Source organism: Thecamonas trahens, assembly GCF_000142905.1.
Source record: "Thecamonas trahens ATCC 50062 unplaced genomic scaffold supercont1.1, whole genome shotgun sequence".
NCBI lineage: Eukaryota > Apusomonadida > Apusomonadidae > Thecamonas > Thecamonas trahens.
This window is the reverse complement of record NW_013657679.1, coordinates 124,583-143,777: the sequence shown is the minus strand read 5'-3', so window position 1 is coordinate 143,777 and position 19,195 is coordinate 124,583. Positions and strand designations below refer to the sequence as shown.

Genomic DNA, 19,195 nt, shown 5'->3' with positions numbered 1-19,195 from the left:
CCCCTCCCCATTTCCCCCTCCTCCTCCACACTGACACCATCCATCTCCTTCTCTCTCCCTCCCTCTCTCTCTCCCTCTCGCATCCCATCTGCCTTGATGCCATCAGACTCGAGCATCAAATCGGGCCAAACCACCTCAGATCAGCCCACATTAGCCCACATCAGCCCACATCAGTCCAGATCCCTTCGTCACCCTCCCCTCCTTCCTCGCTGACACCATCCATCTCTCTCTCCCACCACCCACCTACCCACCCACCACACCACACCACACCACGCCACACCACGCCACCCACCACCATGTCCACCACCAGCAGCCTTCCTAATCTCGGACACACGACGCTGTCACCGACACTTGCCCTCGACCATGCATCTTCTGTGTACTGCACAGAGGTGACAGCCACCAGCGACTCGTCGCTCCTTGCCGTGAGCATGTCCTCTCCGCAGATGGTCATGGTCGATCCGAGCTCACTGGCCACTGTTCTGACGTTGGACACATCGTCGACTCCGCATCATGCTGCTTTTGCTCCTGCTGACTCGAACATGCTCGCCATCGCTGTCAATGGCGGTGTCGAACTGTGGGATCTGCGCGCCGCCGCTCTCGCTGGTCGACCTGCTCTCGAGGTTGCGCTTCCATCCTTTTCGGCGCCCAAGGGCTACGATGCTGCGTACAAGACCCAGGCTGCGCTCGGTGTTGACATCGATGTCTCGGGGTGCCTTCTTGCCGCTGCCGCTGCAGACTCGCGGGTCTACTTGTGGGATATCCGCGCTGGCGACTCGGCTGCCCGCTGACCTGCATCGCCGACTCGCACTCGGACGAGCAGCCGGTCTTCCACGCCCGCTTCCTCCCGGGCTCATCGACCCAGCTCATCACCGCTGGTGACGACGGCCTCATCTGCCTCTTTGACGCCGCCGATGGCTCGTGGGACGAGGACGACTCGCTCGTCGGCGTCCTCAGCCAGGGTGAGTCGTCGCACAGCATCGGGTTCTTTGGTCCGTCATCAGAGTTCCTCTGGACCATCACAGGCACGTACAACATGGTTCTTTGGTCGCTTGAAGACGTTGAGTCGATCCTCACCACATCGTCGATGCGTGAGGACCTCGGCGTCGCCACCCTGGTCTCGGCCTCATACGATCGCGCGTCAGAGCAGCTCGTCGCCTTTGGCGCCGACCCCGTGGGCAACGTCGTCGCCGCCCACGTCACTCTAGACGCTATCGAGCCTGTCTTTACTCTCAGCGGCGGCCACGCCGGTCACATCCGCGCAGTCCACTGGAACAGCACCATTGGCAACGCCTACACGGCCGCTGAGGACGGGTCGGTCGTCGCCTGGGGTGCCACGCCCCTCGACGGCTACACACCGCCGGCACCCCTCCGCACAAATCACGCAAGTTTGGCGGCTCGGCAGCCTCATCCGCGCTCTCCGTCCCGCCTTCTTCCTCCGCCGCCGCCTCTTCATCACCCTCCGTCTCTCCCGCCGCATCGCCCGCCGCATCGCCAGCTGCAGCCTCGTCCTCCCGCAAGGCCCGTGCTAGCCATCGCTCCCGCAGCTCGGCCAATCCTTATTGAACCTGCCCCTCAACAGCTCCCTCTCTATTTGCCGCCTGCCTATCGCTGGCCACTCCGGGTCCATCGGCCGCATCAGTGTTGCCACCGCCGCGCCCCACTCCCGCCGCAAATCCACCTACTCACCCGCAACGCTGCCACCCACCGCCACTGCCTCCGCCACTGTCACCACTGTCACCACCACCTCTCCCGCCCACCCATCCACTCATGCCCCGCGCCACCCACCACCAGCCGCGCTCACCAGCACCTGGCTCGGGCTTTGACTCGGGCCAGTCGTCTGCCTCGTCGTCCTCAACCCCTCGTCCGCCTCGTCCGCCTCGTCCGACTCGTCCGACTCGTCCGCCATGTCTGCTTCGTCTGCCTCGTCATCAACCTCGTCGTGCTCGTCGTTCCCGGCATTGGTATCGCCCTCAGACTCAGACTCGGCTTCTTCATCAGCTTACTCCTCCGCTGGTCTGTATCCTCATGGCATGGCGCGGCCTGCATCGTCATCGTCGTCGTCTTCATCGTCTTCGTCGTCGTCATCCTCAGCCTCGGCTTCGGCATCCTCGGCTACATCGTCGGGCTCCAGCTCGCCGGATACTTTGTCCGCGTCGTCACACTCGATGCCTGGCGTGGCACTGGCGCCGCGATGGGACTCAGGTGTGTCGTCAACAGGCGGCTCGTCGCCCGAGTCGGGCGAGTCGCGGTCGGCGACGACTGGATCGACCTGCTCCTCGAGCGTGTCGTCTGAGGGTACCTACCTGCGCAGGCCGGTGACCAAGAAGCACCTGGAGAGCGGATCGACTCGCGAACTTGAATGGGTCACTGCATGGATGCAGGGTTGGCGGAGTCACCAGGAGGATGCCCACACCGTCGAGGTCGACCTCTTCAACACCCCGCACGACCCTGTCAAGATGTTTGCCGTGTACGACGGCCACGGCGGCGACCAAGTCTCACAGCTCTGCGCCGACGAGCTTCCGGATCGCATCCGTGCCGCCGCGCATGGCCGCTCAAAGACAAGCCTCAAGTCTGCCATCTCGCGCGCAGTCATCTCGCTTGATGAGGATCTCATCAGCCGGTCCTTTGCGCACATTCGCTCGCGATCACCGGGCTCAACCGCCGTCATTGCCCTTGTTACTTCGGACATGCTCCTTGTCGGTAATGTCGGCGACTCGCGCGCCCTTGCGTGTCGCCGCGGCAAGCTCGTTGCGCTTACCCGCGACCACCTGGTCAATCTCCCCGGCGAGATGGCGCGGATCCAGCGGGCCGGCGGCTCGGTCGAGTCCGACTCGGGCGACTACCGCGTCGGCGGCCTCGCCATGTCGCGCGCCATCGGTGACATCACCATCAAGGACAAGCCCGGCTTGCCGCGCAAGGACCAACCTGTCATTGCCGACCCCGAGTTTACAGCCATTCCCTTTGTGCCTGCCCTCGACTTTCTGGTCGTCGCTTGTGACGGTATTTTTGAGAAGCTCAACAACGCACAGGTCATCAAGCACGTCAAGCGCGGCCTGGCAAAGGGCCTCGCCCTCCCAGTCATTGCCTCTTCACTTCTCGACCGCTGCCTTGCCTCGCGAAACTCGGCAACTTCGCTCGGCCGCGACAACATGTCGCTCATCATTGTCCAGTTCAAGCACCCGCTGCCGTCGACAACTACCGGTGGAACGGTGTTCACCCGCTCGCGGTCGCGCTCCATCTCCGACTCGCCATAGCGCGTACTTCACCTCTGTCGCCTCTGCCGCCGCTTGGCGTACGGCCGCGCCGTGCTGCGCTTCTCCGCCTCGCTCAGGCACCGCAGCGTGTCGAGCTCGGCATCCACAGCGTCAACAGACGCGCCGATCTCGTCCAGCTCGGCCAGATCGCGCGCCGCGTTGCGAGCTGCACTCTGCGCAGCTTCGACGACTGGGCTCGCCACGCTTGCAGCTGCGGCACGTACATCGTCGACGTCGGCCTCCACCGCCGCACGCATCCGCGCCTCGGCGGCTTTGACGCCAAACGCAAGTGCGTCGTGCAGCGACTTGATCGTCGCCGCGCGCTGCAGCGGCACAAGGCCAAGTGCCGCAGTCATGAGCGCCGCCGTCCCGACCCATGGAATGAGGACCATGTCCGAGGCGATCGAAGCCAGTGTCCCCGCCCCTGCCAGCGAGCCCTCGACTACCAGCAACGTCGAGAACGAGGCCCGGAGCCGCGACGCCAGTGTCGCACCCCGCAGCGCAACTTGAAGCGGCGCCGTAGCTGCCTGGGCCACAGACCGCGCAACCTCGGCCTCGGCTGACGCCGACGAAATGTTCGGCACTCGCCTGGGCGCCACATCTGGCGCAAGCCGCTGCAGCTTTTCGGCGTACCCACTAAGAAACTCGGCGTGCGCCGCACGGAGGCTGCCGAGCCCGCGCTTGGCATCCTGGTACACCTCGCCGTCGACCGAGGCCACAAATTGGGCCTCAAACGTCGCCGCCACCGTGTGCGGCGCTACGAGCGCCTTGAACAGCGAGCCATAGGTAAAGTTGGCCGAGATGACGTCACGGATTTGGTCGCGGACCGCGTACAGCGACTTGCCGACCCGCGCCACCACAGCCTCGACCCGGATGTCGCAGTCGGCCACATGCTCGTCGACCTCGCCGGCTACCGCCGTCACCACGTCGAGTCTGGCAGCCGCCGCCGTCACTTCGGCTTCGGCTGTTGCGGCTGCTGCCGCCGTCACCCGCGCCGCCACCGCAAGCGGCGCCTCGAGCTTGATGACACGTCGCTCGTCGCTCTCCAGCAACTCATGGATGTAGGCGTGCAGGCTATTGAAGCCAGGGTCCGAGCCCGGCTGGACCAGGGCACGGCGGGCCGAGACCGCAAACATCGGCAGCGGCGCCGCGTTCTTGTCTGGCAGCACGTCACGGAGCGACGACTCAACAAAGGCGAGAACGGCGTCGACCTCGCCCGGCTCGCCGGCGTCGACAATGTCGATCTTGTTCACCACTGCCACAATCTTCTTGCCCCACTGAGCAATGTCTGTAAGGAACTCTCGCTCCGAGTGCGAGATGCTCTTGTCAAAGGTGGTGAGGAAAAGGACCGTGTCAGCGCGGGGGACAAAGTGCCGTGCGATCGAGTCGTGCTTCTCCACCACAGCATTAGTGCCCGGCGTGTCGACGATGGACACGCCTCGGAGCCATTCAACGTCCAGTTTTGTCAGCGTTGTATCCATCTCGACAGTGATCGGACCCGACGGCGGTTTGCCGTACTCAAGGATGTTGATCTGATGGGTGGTGGGTGTTACGCCCTCGGCCACCACCTTCTTGCCCACCAGGGCGTTGATGAACGACGACTTGCCGGCATTGAACTCGCCGACCACCACCATCCGAAACACATCATCAAGATGCTTCCGCACGCTCTCGGCCTCTTCTGCTGCTTCACCGGCCGCCCCATCGCCACGCTCGCCCCTTCGCCGCAGCGCCGCCACCACTCGCCCCAGCACAGACCGCGTCGCTCGCGTTACCGACTCGGACACAGCGGCTCCATCCCCGGACGCATGCTGGACCCTTCTCACAAACCCTGCAGCTCGCCAGCGTCTCACCCAGCCTCCTGAACGCAACATGTTCGCGAGTCGACAAGTGGGGTGTCCTTGCCTGTCTCTGCGAGCTGTGGGTGGGGAGCGCTTTGGCTGAGACGGTCGTCGAGTCGTGGTCGACCTGCGCGACACGGCATGGGTGAACGGCACCGATGATGACGGACTGGGGTGGAAGGGTGGACAAGGGGGAGATTGGATACTGGATCGATGTTGTTGGGGCGGAGGTGGTGCTTGGGTTGGGGGAAGAGAGGTTCGCATCGTCTGGCTTGGTGCTGACGATCGTTGTCGAGACGTCGCACCAGCCCGGCATCACGCAGCAGTGGGTGGTAGAGGAGAATGTATACGACAGGCTACGGTAGGGAGGCTGAGCAGAAGTGTGCTCAGCTCTATCGATCACGGCAGGTGCGATCCTGGGTTACGACGATGACGAAGATGGAGACGAAGACGAAGACGAAGACGAAGACGAAGACGATGGCGATGACGAAGACGACGACGATGAGACAGCGTCAGTGATCGCGGGCGGTCCAGAAGAAGCTGATGAGCTTTCAGAGCTTGAGCTCGAGCTCGAGCTTGAGCCCGATTCAAAAGAACCGCCTGCAGAGTGGAGACTCAACGACGCCATCATGTTGTGACCGGCCTGGGAGCTGTTGAGGCCGTGATGGTGGCGATGGTGATGGCGATGGTGATGGCGATGGCGGCGATGTTGATGCTGGCCATGATGACGATGACCATGGCGACGATGGCTGTGGCCCGTGGGACTCCCATGGCCATACAACGAAGCTGGTGGCGGCGCTATTGTCTCGGCCTCGGCTTTGCCATTACTCTTGCCCCTGGCCTTGGCCTTGCCCTTGGCCTTGCCCTCAGCAACCGATGACGCCTTGATCACATCGTCGTACGTTACTGACTTTGTCCGCGCCAGACTTGCCCGCGATGGCTTGCGGAGGCCCCAGTTCTCAAGGTTGTTGCGGGTGGTGGTGGAGCCGTCAAACTCGTCCGACAACGTCGACGAGGCCGATATGGACCGCGACGGTGCCTTACCAGCCCTCATCCTTGCCTCTCTCGATGCCGCTGTCTCATCTAGTATCATGCCAAGCTTCTTTGCTCTCACCATGACTGTGGTGTGAAGACTGCCTCCCAGGTCTCGACCGCCTGTTGGCGAAACAGAGTGGAGTGCGGCACAGCGGAAGCGCAGAGTTTGTGGTCAGTTTGGCTGCCGCTGTTCGGTTGGCCAAAACATGCCGTGCAGGACATGCATGACACACGCCCCAAGTGCAGCAATGGCGGTGTGATGGACTGGCTTGCTGCGCTCGGACACAATCGAGACGGAGTTCAGCCAGCTTGAGATCAAGAGTCTTTATCACAGGTCTGAGGAGTCGTGGCCGAGACCAAGGGGGCCTGGACGCGGTCCAGGGCACTACGACGAGCACTGGATCGAAGCCACCCACTGGCCCTGGCCCTCACCAAAGGCAACGCCAGATAGCGGAAGCGTAAGGACGTGGGCCGATGGATCGTAGCTTCCGCTCGGCATCGTCGATCCGTTGACTGAGACCGAGACGGTGCCGGCGCAGGAGGGAACGCCGTAGAATCGCAGGCCGTCGACGATGTACGAGGCGGCAGGCGCGTAGCCGGTAACGATACGGGAGAAGGCAAGATGGCCCGAGCTTGAGGATTCGTCCCAGGAGGCGGTGAGCCGAGCCAGGAAGAAAGCAGATGAGTCGATGGTTCCGATGGTCTCGCCATCGTCGACAAAGAGCGAGCCCGAGGCGGTACCTGCGTCAGAGAGGGCGACGAGGAGTGCGTACGGGTTACCGGTCTGGGTGGCGGTGTTGTTCGCCGGTGCCTGCATCGGCACCACGTTGCCACCAATGACGTGGACCGGGATGTGCGAGAGCGGGGCTGAGAGGGTGACCTGGCCCGAGGCCATCAGCTCCTTGCCGGAGTCGAGGGCAAAGAAGCGGGCGCTTGACGGAAAGGTTCCGGTCACCGACTGGGCGCCCTCGGTGACGACCGGGGTGATAACGAGGGCATCGCCGAGAACGTACTGCAGATCGACGGCAGCGAGAGCAGCGCCGGCCGGGCCCGGCGCGGTGGCAAGAGTGGGGAAGGCAAAGGCAAGCGGACGGGCAACACCGATACCGGTGACGGCCGAGGTGTAAAAAGCAGTGTAGAGGTAGGGCATGAGGGTGTAGCGAGTGACCATGGCGTCCCTGATGTAGCTGGTGTAAGGCTCGCCAAAGACGTACGGTGCCTGCGACGGGGTCTTCTCGATGTTGTGGTTGCGGTAAAAGGGGTAGAACGCGCCGAGCTGCATCCAGCGAGTGCAGAGCTCGGGCGTGGTTGTTCCGATAAAGCCGCACACGTCTGCGCCGACAAGTGGGATGCCAAACATGTTCATCTGGAGGATGCCCGAGATTGAGTAGAGCAAATCCGACCAGGTCGACTTGTTGTCGCCGAGCCAGTGGGCGCCGATGGCGCCGGATGAGGCAAATGTCGAGCGCGAGAGGATGAGCGAGCGCTTGCCGATGATCTTGTCAAGCGCGGTGCGGGAGGCGACCATCTCGGAGAGACCATATAGCGAGTGGGTGTTCCACATGGGGCCAAGCGCGGTGCGCGAGCCGAGGCATATGGTCTTGGTTGTGAGTGAGCTCTGCCCGCCGAGCGCATATGGCGAAGTCGGCTCGCCGGGGCAGCCTGCTGCAGGCTGCTCGGGGATGTTGGCCGGCTCGTTCATGTCGATCCATACGCCGTCATAGGGGACAAGATCGTGGAAGGTGGCGAGCATGTTGGTCCAGTACGCCGTGGTCTGCGGCGCGGAAAAGTCGGGGAAGACGGTCTTGCCTGGCCAGACCTTGCCCTGGGCGTAGGTGTGGTCTGCCTGTGGGCTTGCCTTGATAAAAACATCGTCGGCGACACCGTCGTCATACGGCGGGTAGCTGCCGGCCGGCTGGGTGTACGAGATGCCCGGGTCGATGATGGGAACATAGCGCTGGCCGACAGCATGGAGCTCGTCGATAAAGGCGGCCATGTCCGCAGCCGGATAGGCGACCGGGTCGGTGGTAAAGTCGAGCCAGCGGTCCATGTAGTCGATGTCGTTCCACTGGACGTCCTGCGGGAGGCCAGCGGCGCGCATGGCCATGTTGACCTCGCGGGTCCTGTTGAGCGAGTCATAGCCCCATCGGCAGAGGTGGAAGCCAAGCGCCCACATCGGCGGCATGTACGGCTTGCCGACAAGGTCGGTGTAGAGCGAGACGACGTGATCGGGACTCTGTCCGACCATGAGGTACAGGTCGAGGACGCCGCCGATCGTCCGCCACTCGAGCGAGTTTGGCGAGAGCTTGACGTCAATGCCGTTGGACGAGAGGAGGAACATACCGTGGGCGTGGCCGGTCCCGGTCGTTTCCAACGAGACGTACATCGGGTGTGCGCCGTAAAGGTTCTCCGTCCCGACCGGTGTGCCGCGATCGCGGGCAAACTCGGTGTACGTCACAAAGTTGGTGTCCAGCAGGAGCGCGTCAACGTGCTCGCCAAGGCCGTAGAGCCGGTACCCGGCTGGCATCCGGCTTGCCAGCGAGAGAAAAGTGTCGGTAAAGACCATTCCCGGCAGCGAGGTGTCGAGGAGAGTGACGTTGGTGGCGGTGCGGAAGATCCGCAGCGACATCGGGGCGCCGCTGGAGCCCAGCTCGATGCCGTAGACTGCAGGCGCCGGCGGTGATGGCGGGAGGGCGTGGACCACGTCGGGTACCTCCCAGCGGGCCTCTGCCGGATCCGAGATGCGGACCCGCACAATGGCGTCGGACATGGGCACAACCTCAAGGCGCAGGTTCTTGATGTCACTGCCCCACGGTGAGGGGACCGGGCCACGGACAAGATCGGCGACGAGCGAGCCGTCGGCGCCGTGGCTCACATTGGCCACAGCATAGCCAGCATTGGCCGGATAGTAGCACCACGGCGTCATGTCGCTCAGTCCTTGTTGCCTGGCCGAGGTCGATGGTGACCAGCAGCAGCCACGAGCAGCGCAGCTGTCACCATCAACGTTCTCCACAAACGGAGCGCAGTCGATACGTTCAGTAGAAGGCAGCGAGCATGAGAGGCCAGGGGCAGATCCACCAAATCGGTTGTCACCATCAGCCTGACGTCCGTCCACGTGCGTAGCCAGACACACGACCAGCAGGAGGAGGAGGAGGGGTAGAGCGAGGTTAGCAGTACCTGGCATACCTGGCATACGGTTTCTTCTTCACAAACTCTTGGTCGGCAACGGGGGTAAGAGAGTGAGTGTGAGAGAGCAGTATCGTGAGAGGAGGGGGGGGAGGGGAGGAGGGGGGGGGGAGGGGGGACGCGGGACAACTGCGGGGAAAAAGAGAGCCGGGGCAGGCGTGGCGCAGGGATGGATGAATGAGCGATCCATGGCAAGTGGCATGACATGTCACTTTGAGCAGTCCAACTACACCACCGGTTGCTCCAACCACTGCAGTCACCTGAGACGGGCACACCAACCACAGCCACAAAGCCGCCCCCCTCCCCCCCCCCCTCCCCCCCGACCCAGCCAGCCAGCCACTGCGTCGGTTGCACCACCTCACCACCACCCACACCGGACCACCAAACATATACATACGCATGGCACTCCGTGTGCTGGTGGTGGCCCTTGTACTTTTGGCTGTCTTGGCCGCAGGGCCGGTGTATGCTGGCTACGCACAGCTGGTAGGTGGTCCGAGGAAGGAGGGAAGGGTAGCAGCAGTTCATGCGGGGAAGGGAGGAGGGGACTCATGGTCAGGGGGGGGATAGGGCAATGACGAGCTGATTGAGGCTGTGAATGCTGCGCTTGGCGAGGTGATGGCAGAGGACGGTGTGAGCAGCGGTCGGGCGACGTGGCTGCCCGAGCTAGGCAACACCTCATTGCCCACCGGATGTGAGCGGGAGGACGAGGTTGTGGTGATTGGCAACTCGACGAGTGTGGATCTGGGGTATCCTGCCGAGCCGTTGGTGGGCGGGGCACTGGCTGCGGTGCTGGAGGCCAAAGCGCTGGTAGTGGGGAGCCCGCTCAACAACTGCCCGTACCTCTGCATGACCGACGATGGCGCTGTGGTCGGCTACGACCGTGACGTACTGGAGGCTATGGCGGCCAAGATGTCGGCACACTACGGTGTGGACATTGTGGTCTCGTTTGTGCAGATCCTGGTGGAGACCGAGCTGTTTGGCGACATGGTGACCGCGGTCTCGGCGCCCGACTCGGCGGTGGACGTTGTGGCGGCGCAAATTGCGGCGGCGCCCGAGGTGGCGGAGAGGATGCTGTTCAGCTGCGCGTATGCTGTGCCGCACTTTGGTGTCCTGCGGACGGGGCGCGAGCCGAGCCTCGACCTTGTGTCGAGCGAGGATCTCAACGCGGCTGGTGTGCTGGTGGGCGTTGTGGCTGGCTCGCCGGCCGAGTCGTACGCGCTTGTGCAGCTGGGTCAGGCGCGGCTGGTGGTCATGCCGTCGCTGGAGAGCCTGTTCGCCGATGCGGCGTCCAGCGAGCCGACCTTCCACGTCGGACTTGGTGAGTATCCGGACGTGGCCAACGCGACGGAGCAGATGGTGTGTGAGGACTGCCGGTTGATGCCGTACGTAGTGTATCCGACCGACGAGACGCTCGTCGAGGGTCTCGGCTACACGTTCATGACCCGGCTCAACGCGCAGGTCTCTGGCGGGCGGAGCGAGCGTGTGCTCGGGCTTGAGCCCGAGGCCGGCATTCCGCTGCTTGTGCTTGTGATTGTTGCGGCGATTGCGGTGCTGGCCGGTATCGCATACGCGTACGCGCGGGTGGTAGCGCCGTCGGCGCCAGTGGCGCGCGGCGAGGCGTCGCGTGTCGGCTCGCACCTCGAGCCGCTAGTCCCTGTCGAGCCGATTGCCAACGGCGGGCGGGTCTTTGCGCGCGGCGGCGCCATTGTCGGCCGGCCGCGCTGGGCGTCGACCGCTGACATTCCGCCGTCGTCGTCGTCCGAGTCAAGCGGATCGTGGAGCAACGCATAGTGTATGTAAACGGCAGCTGTTTGGAAAGGGGGGGAGGTGGGGGAAGAAGAGGCAAGTTCGCTCGTTGGCTGGAGACAGTTTACGTCCCGACCGACGGATGTGCGGCAATACGCAGGGCTTGCGACAAGCAAATTAGTTGTCGAAGCGGGAAGCCTTCTCCTTGACGACGTCGTACTCGATCTCCGAGTTGTCGGTGGCCTGGACCTCGCACTGGATGCCCTCGAGCTTCTTCTTGACGGCGTCCTTGGTGCCGGCGTAGAGCATCTTCTCCTTCACGCGGCAGACGTCAGGGGTCCACACAACAAAGGTGATCTTGTTGCGCTTGCCACCGTCGTTGGTCTCAAACTCAAAGTCAAAGATGGCGTAGCGGCACGAGTCGGCCGGGAGCTGGGCGCAGAAGTCGTCCCACGTGGCGTCCTTGTCGCCGTTAACGAGCGGCTCGACGGCGGTGTGGTCGTCGTTGATCTTGAAGATCACGAAGCGGTGCTTGTGCCCGATCTTGAGCTCCTGGAAGGCCTCGACGCAGGCGTCGTCAACAGAGATACCGGTAGCCTACGTCGCCCCGCCCCGTCCCGTCCGTTTGACATATGGCAAACGAGCAAAGAAATTTGGTGGTGAGTTTTCGCCAGAATCGCCCAAACGACCAAATTCTCGAGAATCGCACAACGTCGTCGGAAGCATGGTACCAGCTGCGGGGGCAAAGCCGCCTGCCATGGCAACCACCACCGCTGCCTCTTGCTCCAAGTAGCTACTTGGGGGGAGCATGCTCGCTGGTGGAGGTGGGGCTCGCAGCGCTCACCCCGAGCTCTAGCCGGCCCGTGAGGGAAGGCAAGCTTGCGCGGGGGCGAGTCACTGGGTCGCCGCGTGGCGGCTCAACAACGAAAAAAAGGAGGCGACGACGTGCTAGGCGACCGCGACCTTGCAGCCGGGCTCACCGCCACACTTGAAACCCAACCGTGCCGCAAGTAGCGGGGTAGGCAAGGTCGTTGTTCGCCCTCCCCCTCGCTTGCCCTCTGCCTGGGGGGAGAGTGCGGGGAAAATTGCATGTACTATGACGCTGCGGCACTTACCATATTGAGTGGTGGTGAGTTGGGTGCTAGTAACTTTGGCAATTGCCACTCGCTCCGCCTGCCTTGCTCCATGTCGACCTCGATTCGTTCGTTCGTTCGTTCGTTTATTCGTTCGTTCGTTTCGTTCGTTCGTTGGTTCGTTCGTTCGTTCGTTTGTTCGTTTGCTCGTTTGTTCGTGGGCAGTCACACCATTCGTTGACATGGTTGATTGCGATGGGTGGGTGCGGTCGATGCGTTCGCTTGCCAAATTTTTCAAACTTTTCAGTCGTACGACAGAGGCGCGCGTAGAGCGGTAACTGGCTCGAGGCATCTGGACGACAGTTACAGGGACCGCTTGTCCGGATAGGCGACGACAAGTTCCAACACCACTCACCGTGCACAACGGGATACTTCCCTTCTCCCCGGTCGCTCACAAGCCGTGGAGCCTGTGTGCGTATCACAACCAGAGCGAGACCTGACCAACAGATCAAGCGCAGTGCCCAGCATGCTCTCGTGGCTCTCCGGCGTCGCCGACGACATTGCCGCCACCTTTGACTCGCCGTCGCGCCCACGACGCCGCCCGGCAACCTCATCCTCTCAGTCTGGGCACTCTTCAACGGCATCGAGCAACAGCTACGAGACTGACACGCCAGCAGCGTTTCTGGCCTCGCTGCCCAACGCAGCCCGCGCACTGGCATCAGCTGCGCCGCAGTCGACAACAGCAACAGCAGTAGGGAACAGCCGCAAGCAAGCGGCGCTTCTGGAGCTCCGGGCCTCGGCCAGGCTTGATATGGCGCTGGCCGAGATTCGGTTTCTGTCTGCACAAGCCGAGGCGGCGAGTGCCCGAGCGGGCGCAGCCGAGGCGCGGGCCGAGGCAGCGGCGATCGAAGCAGCGAGCGCCCAGGCCGAGGCCAACGCGGCGCGGGCCGACGCGCGCGGCTTGCGCAAGCGCATGGCAGCGTCGCGGAGCGCGGCGCCGCCACTGCCGCCGCCGCTTCCGCGGCCGGCGGCGGAAAGCACTGGCGCTGGCCCGGGCACCCGCGCCGCGCTCCGCAACGTCGTCCGCATCATGCAGCGGATCCTGAGCAAGGCCGGACTGCCTGTCCCGGTCGACCTCGCGAGTCTCGAGCCCGCAGGCTCCATCGAAGCCGCGCTGTATGCGCTCCGAACTGCGCTGCTCTCGCTGGAGACTCACGTGGTGGCCGGCGGCAAGCCGGCGCCTGCCGACGCCCGCGCCGCTATCTCTACCGCCGACTCGCTTCTCGCCATCTTTGGCCTTGGGAGCGAAGCCGAGGCCGAGGCCAACTCATCTGGCTCGTCGGCAAGCTCGTCGGGGAGCTCCGCAAGCTCACTCATGCTCGGAGACTCGCTCGACGAGCTCGACGAGCTTGACTGGGACGCGCCACCGCGCTCGTCGGGCCTTCCCACGCCGCTCCTGGACCTGGTGGCGAGTGAGCCGGCTACGCCGCCGGCGACGCGATCGGCACGGGCAGCGGCCGTCCGCGCACCGGCGCACTACCGCTCACCGCTCTCGGCCATCAACTCGCTCACTGACGAGCCGCTGCCGCTCTCGTTCGCCCGGTCAGCGGCCTCGGGCCTCTCGTCGCGCAACGCGACCAAGGTCACCGAGGTCGATGCGCGGGCGACGCTGTCGGCGCTGGACCTCTCGGTCATTCCGCGCGAGCGCTCGACGTCGCCGCCGCCGTCGGCGCGGAGGACGCTCGACGTCGGGCGCCGGGCGGCCGACAAGGAGAACGCCATGTAGACTAACTAACCGTTAACGGTACTGTCGTTCGGGCGCGTTGTCGCGCGCCTCAAAGTGAACAACACAGCACGAACACGAACAACACGAACTTGTTGGGGAAAATGGTGTTGACGAGCAGCCGCTGCAGAGGTGCGCTTCCGCTTGCGCGACGGCGCGGAGCTGACGGCGTCGGCGCTGGCGGCGAGGGCGTCGATGATGTCGCAGAGAAAAGCCACGCGAGTCATGGCGGGGCGTGGGCTCGCGTCAGCGTAGATCGCGTACGCGTTGATGAGCGCGGTGTCCAGAATCCAGTACAAGAATGGCGTGCCACCACTTGTGCGCGGCCACGCCGTCCGGCAAGCTCGTCAGTCGCAAGACGTTCTCGCGCTCTCCCGTCTGGCCGCTGTGTTCAACTCTGGCATGCTCTCCTTCCCGGTCGTCGGGGTCGTCACTGCGACGGCAACTCGGGCATCCTTCAGGCAGGCGTCTACATGTCGGCGCCATCACGTGCGGGCGCGCCTCCCACCTCAAGCCGCAGGCCAAGCAGGCGTCGCGCAGCGTCGGCCGGTGACCTGGAAGTCAAGTATCATCGAGTTGTTCACTTTGAGACGCGCGACAACGCGTCCGAATGACCGTACCGTTACGGGTTAAAGGCTGGAGGTCGACGACGACGAGGTGTAGTCCGGCTTGGCCACGCGGTCGGCGCCATACGATGAGTAGCCCGAGTACGAGCCAACGTCGGACGACGACGAGCCCGAGCCCGACGAGGTGTAGCCGGTCGATCCCGACGACGAGCCGCCCGACGACGAGCTGCCCGACGACGTGCCCGACGTGTGGGTGCCGGGCGTGTTGATGGTGACAATGGTGGCCTCGTCGGCGAGTCCGCAAGTGTTCTGGCCAAACTTGAGCTGGATGTACCCGCTCATGCCCCACGAGGTGGCCCACGAGTTGCGGACCCACCAGTACATCTCCGAGCCCGACGTGCCCCACCCGGTGATCTGAACGCAGTGGTCCAGCTGCTTGCCGCAGTGCGAGAGAATGCCCGAGGTGTACGTCTGCCACGACGAGGCGTCGACGCAGATCGAGACCGGGCCGGTCGACATGAGGTTGGCCGCCAGCTGCGTCTCGTTCTTGGTGCTCGGCGAGGTCGCGTAGTTGTAGCCCATAATCTTTGCCACTGCGTCCTTCTTCACCACCGAGTCCTTGCACTTGCCGTCGCGCGCCGTGTACGGGTAGTCCTTCTCCGGCACAAGCCCGCCGGCCTTCTCGATGTAGTGGTACGCCGAAATGGTGTCGCCACCATTGCATCCGTCGTCCGTAGTGTCGCAGTCAACAACCTGCTGCTCGGAGAGCACCACCAGCTCGTGTCCAGCCAGGGCCCACATCGACTCGACCTCGGAGACGGCAGAGAATGCCCAGCACGACCCGCACTGGCCCTGGTTCTTCACAGGCGTGATCACCGCAGGCTTGTGGTCGCGCCAGTCGTACGCCTTGGGCAGTGCGCCCACGTTGCTGGCACGAAGGACAGGCAGCTCCGCAGCGCCGCCCTCAACCGCACCCTTGGGCATCAGGTACCGCGCCTTGAACTCATTCTCCGTCAGATCCATGAACGGCGACATGCCAAACTTGGCATCGCCGCCCGCTGCCTTGTTGGCAGCTTCCAGCTTGGCAGCCTTCTCCGCGTTCGTCTTAAACACCTCAAACGCTGCTGCCTCAGCCTTGCTGCTTGCGTACTGCCGCTTGTACGTCTCCTTGAACAGAGCAAAGTTGCGGGCATGCCCAAAGTTGCCCGTCGCGTTGACCACCACAGCCGCTGCCACGACAATCACCATGCTGCGGTCGCCGAGGGAGGTAAGTGCAGGGTGGACAGGGGGAAGGAGGGCGGGGCGGTAGCATAGCGGTGCACAAAAGTACGTACATGAGTGTGACCTTCATGGGAGTAATGTTGGGGAGAAGTGTGCCGTGGCTGTGGCCGTGTTACATACGTGTGGGTGTGGGTGGAAGTGGAAGGGCGTGACGAGGCCAAGCAATGTCGTCGTTTGATCGTGACGGCCCTTTTTCCGCCCCCCCCCCCTCCCCTTCCCGTCCGATTGCGGTCACGTGCCTACCCACTGCTGTGCTTTGCTCGCTATCGTGTGGTCGCGAGCCGTTTTGCCGCTGCCGACTCGCGAGGCGACACTGTCCACCAACTCCAAATCCGTTCCGGATCCGTCGGCCAAGAGCAACTCTTGCATATGCAACGCCCTCGAGCGTTGGCAACCCACCCGCGCGTCGTCGAGTCTCATCAGGCAGAGTCTGATGCTGGCCGGAACAAAAAGTCATGCCTGCGGGAGGAGCGACTCGGCGGCGCGCTGCGAGATGGCACGGGCGTAGGCCGAGGCAAACTCCGAGGCTGTGTAGTTGTTGGCGATGTTGGCGGCGCGGTCGACGCCGCGGTGAAGGAGGACGCGGATGACGTGAGTGGCAAACGAGGCAACAGCGTGCAGCGCCTTGCGCTCTGAAGAGTCAAACTCGGAGAGGACAAAGTCGGTGACGGGCGTGCCGTCAGTCGGCCGTCCGATGCCGATGCGGAGACGGGCGACGAGCGAGCCGTCTGGGAGCTTGGAGCAGACCGAGCGGAGGCCATTGTGCGGAATCTTCTTCTCGCCCTTGCGGGTCCGCTTGGAGACGAGCTTGAGAGCACCGAGCGGGAGATTGAGGTCGTCATAGCAGACCAGAAGCAGGTCCGAGCCCTCCGGGCCAAGCTCGAGCCCATATGCGTCGGCAAACTGCGCCACTGCAATGCCCGACCGGTTCATGTAGGTGTGCGGAAAGATGAGCGCAGCATGGGCGGTCGGGTGGCTGACTCCGTGCTCGCGTGTCGCCGCCGCCGCTCGCACCGACAGCACGTCAATGGCATCCCACGGCTCACGAGTCAACCCGCTCATCGGCGCCTCAAACATCGCTTCGTAGCACTGGACCGTGGCAGAGAGCAGATTGGCCTTTCCGCCTGCGCTGGCCTCGGCCTCGACTCCTCCGCGCCAGCACTCGGGCGCCGATCGGACTCCATGCGCCGGCTCGAGGTACTTTGCCACCAGCGCCGCCAGCACTGTCGCTCCCGCGTTGTGCCGCGTGTACGCATACGATCGCCCCGGATTGCCCAGCCCAACCATGGCCACCCGGTGTGCCGGTGCCGCCACGTCACCCTCGTCCCCATCGGGCGTGTGAGACGACGACGACGGCGGCGACGACGCTGCCGCCGACATAGTGCTCGCAGCGGTGGTGGTTGCTGCCGCCACCAGCGGGAGGCAGGCGCCTGCGGATACAGCCTGTGCAGCAGAGCCCCGTGCCAGTCGGAGCATGGGGATGGGTAGAGTTGAGTGGTTGCGCTGGGGGATGCCTGTGGCAGAGTGAGAGGGGGGAGGGGGGGGTGCTGCGATGACGCGCGGCGATGGGACGACGGGAGAGGAGCGGCGGACGAGCGATTGGTTCCGAGGCAGGAACGATGGGACGGCGGTGCTCTCGAGAATCAAACTAGAGTGGGTTCATTGTTCATTGTGGTACTTGTTACATAGCCTTTCCGATCACGGAGTCTTTTCCATGCGTCGGCCGACGTCATGGTCATGGCCATCGCTCTCCGAGGCGACGAGGATGTTGTCATCGTCAAAGTCAGGGTGGAGATGCGGAGCAAATACCTTGGTGAGGACCGAGACAGCAAATTCGTAGGCGGAGAAGCGGGTGGAGGAGACCAGAAAGGCACGCATGATCGAGGTTGTGGCGCCGCGGTAAAAGCCGCGCCAGCCGAGACGGACCCAGCGCCGGCGGACCATCGAGGTCATTGCGGCAAAGCTCGGGCGCGGAGTGAGGCGCGATGACTGGATGTCCGACTTGAGAACGTCGAGCGGGAAGGAAGCTGTCCAAGCAAAGGCGCCGGCAGCGCCGCCGGCAAAGGGAATGGCGATCCGCAGGAGGAGCGGCGAGGCGGCGTCATCGACGTCGAGCGAGCCCGCCAGCCGCATCTGCAGGTTGCGCTTAGCCACCTCGTAGACGCCAAAGTAGATCGAGACAAACATGATCTCGCGCAGTGCGTTGACCGAGTATCCCGTGTATAGCGCCGAGGCGCCGTGCTTGCGGACAACGTGCTGCAGGACCTGGACCGAGTTGGAGAACCGGTTCTTGCCGACGTTGTCGAGCTGGGCGCGGATCTTGACCAGCTCCGACGGCGTCGTCACCGGGGTGAGCATGAGCGCGGTCAGGCCACCGGCGAGAAAGTACATCTTGGCTGCCGGCCACTCGGGTCGCTCCGGCGAGGTGAGATGCGGAAAGTTGGCGAGGAGAAAGTGCTTGATGGCATCGTAGGTGCCAAACGAGATGGAGCACGTCACCACCATCGAGACCATCGGCGGAAGCATGCCCTTGTACAGCGCCAGCCAGCCCTCCTGTCGCACAATCGTCCGCAATGCGTCCATCGCTCCGGTATACATGTGCGCCTGCGTCTGCAGCCGGACCTTGATCATGTCCATCGGCTGACCCATGGCCGTTCCCGCCATGCCCGAGAACATCCCCGCCAGCACCGCCTTGAGCCGCACACCGCCAAAGGTCAGCGGATCCTTTTCCCCACCATCATCGCCAGCGCTACTCGCAGCAGCCTCGCGTACGCTGGCCGCCTGCCGCCGCCTCCCAGCCTGCCATCCCCTATCAAGCCCATCGCACTCCAACTTGCCGCCGTGCACCGTCGAGCTGCTCAACCTCTGCCGCGTCGCCCACCACACACCATGGCCAACCACCGATAGAGGCACGCTTCCCAGCCCACATTCACTTGCCATCCTCGCACAGCTCCCTCTCACCACTACCTATCAGCCTCTGTGCTGGGGACGAGTGCGTGCCTTTGTTCTGGTCCTCCCCGCATCCTCCCCTCCTCCCCCACCCTGTATTGGCTTGGGTGACTCTCGGCCGCCCAGACACCCTCTTCCGCTCCCAAGTCCTCCATCGCCTGCAGAGTCACAATCATAACCATTGGCCAGACGTAGCAGATAGAGTGAATGATAGTGATGGAGATCATCATCATCATCATCATCATCATCATCATCATCGTCATTGCCATCACCATCATCGTCGTCGCCATCGCTATCGGTAGCATCACCATAGTGATCTCTGGGAAGACAGAGAAGAGGGGAAAGGATCAAATAAGCATGAGAAATGCCGAGGTCGAGGGCCACACTAGAGTCATATCAGAGCCATACCATGCCGGGAGGACTACGCCTGGCTGACAAGGCTGGCCTCCTGGCCGGTGTGTGTGGTGGGTGGGGGGGGGGGGGC

At 63.6% G+C, this 19,195-nt stretch overlaps 11 protein-coding genes across 11 annotated transcripts in view; 5 read left to right on the top strand and 6 right to left on the bottom strand.

The window, feature by feature from the left end:
- Positions 1–428: 428 nt before the first annotated feature.
- On the top strand, positions 429–1,529 carry AMSG_11592 (uncharacterized protein; the record flags this gene model as incomplete). The annotated part of the gene is made up of 3 exons (XM_013907736.1): positions 429–709; positions 736–1,311; positions 1,403–1,529. 3 exons carry the CDS (start codon positions 429–431, stop codon positions 1,527–1,529), a joined length of 984 nt encoding a protein of 327 aa, XP_013763190.1.
- A 636-nt stretch (positions 1,530–2,165) lies between these two features.
- AMSG_11591 (uncharacterized protein) lies at positions 2,166–3,254 on the top strand (the record flags this gene model as incomplete). The annotated part of the gene is made up of 1 exon (XM_013907735.1): positions 2,166–3,254. One exon carries the CDS (start codon positions 2,166–2,168, stop codon positions 3,252–3,254), a length of 1,089 nt encoding a protein of 362 aa, XP_013763189.1.
- Positions 3,255–3,327: 73 nt separating this feature from the next.
- Positions 3,328–5,125, bottom strand: AMSG_00062 (dynamin family protein; the record flags this gene model as incomplete). The annotated part of the gene is made up of 3 exons (XM_013907476.1): positions 3,328–3,349; positions 3,375–5,082; positions 5,119–5,125. 3 exons carry the CDS (start codon positions 5,123–5,125, stop codon positions 3,328–3,330), a joined length of 1,737 nt encoding a protein of 578 aa, XP_013762930.1.
- A 1,313-nt stretch (positions 5,126–6,438) lies between these two features.
- AMSG_00060 (acid alpha glucosidase) lies at positions 6,439–9,378 on the bottom strand. The gene has a single exon (XM_013907475.1). The coding sequence runs from the start codon at positions 9,318–9,320 to the stop codon at positions 6,513–6,515; it is 2,808 nt and encodes a 935-aa protein (XP_013762929.1). The 5' UTR covers positions 9,321–9,378; the 3' UTR covers positions 6,439–6,512.
- A 334-nt stretch (positions 9,379–9,712) lies between these two features.
- On the top strand, positions 9,713–11,104 carry AMSG_00059 (uncharacterized protein; the record flags this gene model as incomplete). Its single annotated transcript, XM_013907474.1, has 2 exons — positions 9,713–9,796; positions 9,881–11,104. The coding sequence occupies 2 exons, from the start codon at positions 9,713–9,715 to the stop codon at positions 11,102–11,104; spliced, it is 1,308 nt and encodes a 435-aa protein (XP_013762928.1).
- Positions 11,105–11,168: 64 nt separating this feature from the next.
- On the bottom strand, positions 11,169–12,198 carry AMSG_00058 (actophorin). Its single transcript, XM_013907473.1, has 2 exons — positions 12,175–12,198; positions 11,169–11,656 (listed from the first exon to the last, which is right to left on the bottom strand). Exons 1-2 carry the CDS (start codon positions 12,175–12,177, stop codon positions 11,237–11,239), a joined length of 423 nt encoding a protein of 140 aa, XP_013762927.1. The 5' UTR covers positions 12,178–12,198; the 3' UTR covers positions 11,169–11,236.
- A 460-nt stretch (positions 12,199–12,658) lies between these two features.
- On the top strand, positions 12,659–13,918 carry AMSG_00057 (uncharacterized protein; the record flags this gene model as incomplete). Its single annotated transcript, XM_013907472.1, has 1 exon — positions 12,659–13,918. One exon carries the CDS (start codon positions 12,659–12,661, stop codon positions 13,916–13,918), a length of 1,260 nt encoding a protein of 419 aa, XP_013762926.1.
- A 372-nt stretch (positions 13,919–14,290) lies between these two features.
- AMSG_00056 (cruzipain) lies at positions 14,291–15,729 on the bottom strand (the record flags this gene model as incomplete). The annotated part of the gene is made up of 1 exon (XM_013907471.1): positions 14,291–15,729. The coding sequence occupies one exon, from the start codon at positions 15,727–15,729 to the stop codon at positions 14,545–14,547; it is 1,185 nt and encodes a 394-aa protein (XP_013762925.1). The 3' UTR covers positions 14,291–14,544.
- A 273-nt stretch (positions 15,730–16,002) lies between these two features.
- Positions 16,003–17,238, bottom strand: AMSG_00055 (peptidyl-tRNA hydrolase; the record flags this gene model as incomplete). Its single annotated transcript, XM_013907470.1, has 1 exon — positions 16,003–17,238. One exon carries the CDS (start codon positions 17,236–17,238, stop codon positions 16,216–16,218), a length of 1,023 nt encoding a protein of 340 aa, XP_013762924.1. The 3' UTR covers positions 16,003–16,215.
- Positions 17,239–17,405: 167 nt separating this feature from the next.
- AMSG_00054 (carnitine/acylcarnitine carrier protein) lies at positions 17,406–18,759 on the bottom strand. Its single transcript, XM_013907469.1, has one exon. The coding sequence runs from the start codon at positions 18,700–18,702 to the stop codon at positions 17,461–17,463; it is 1,242 nt and encodes a 413-aa protein (XP_013762923.1). The 5' UTR covers positions 18,703–18,759; the 3' UTR covers positions 17,406–17,460.
- A 361-nt stretch (positions 18,760–19,120) lies between these two features.
- Positions 19,121–19,195, top strand: part of AMSG_00053 (uncharacterized protein) — a gene marked incomplete at its 5' end in the record, with an annotated part of 1,485 nt that continues 1,410 nt past the window's right edge. The window contains one exon of the mRNA XM_013907468.1: positions 19,121–19,166. Within this exon, the coding sequence (XP_013762922.1) occupies positions 19,121–19,166 (46 nt within the window). The remainder of the gene's footprint in view (positions 19,167–19,195) is intronic.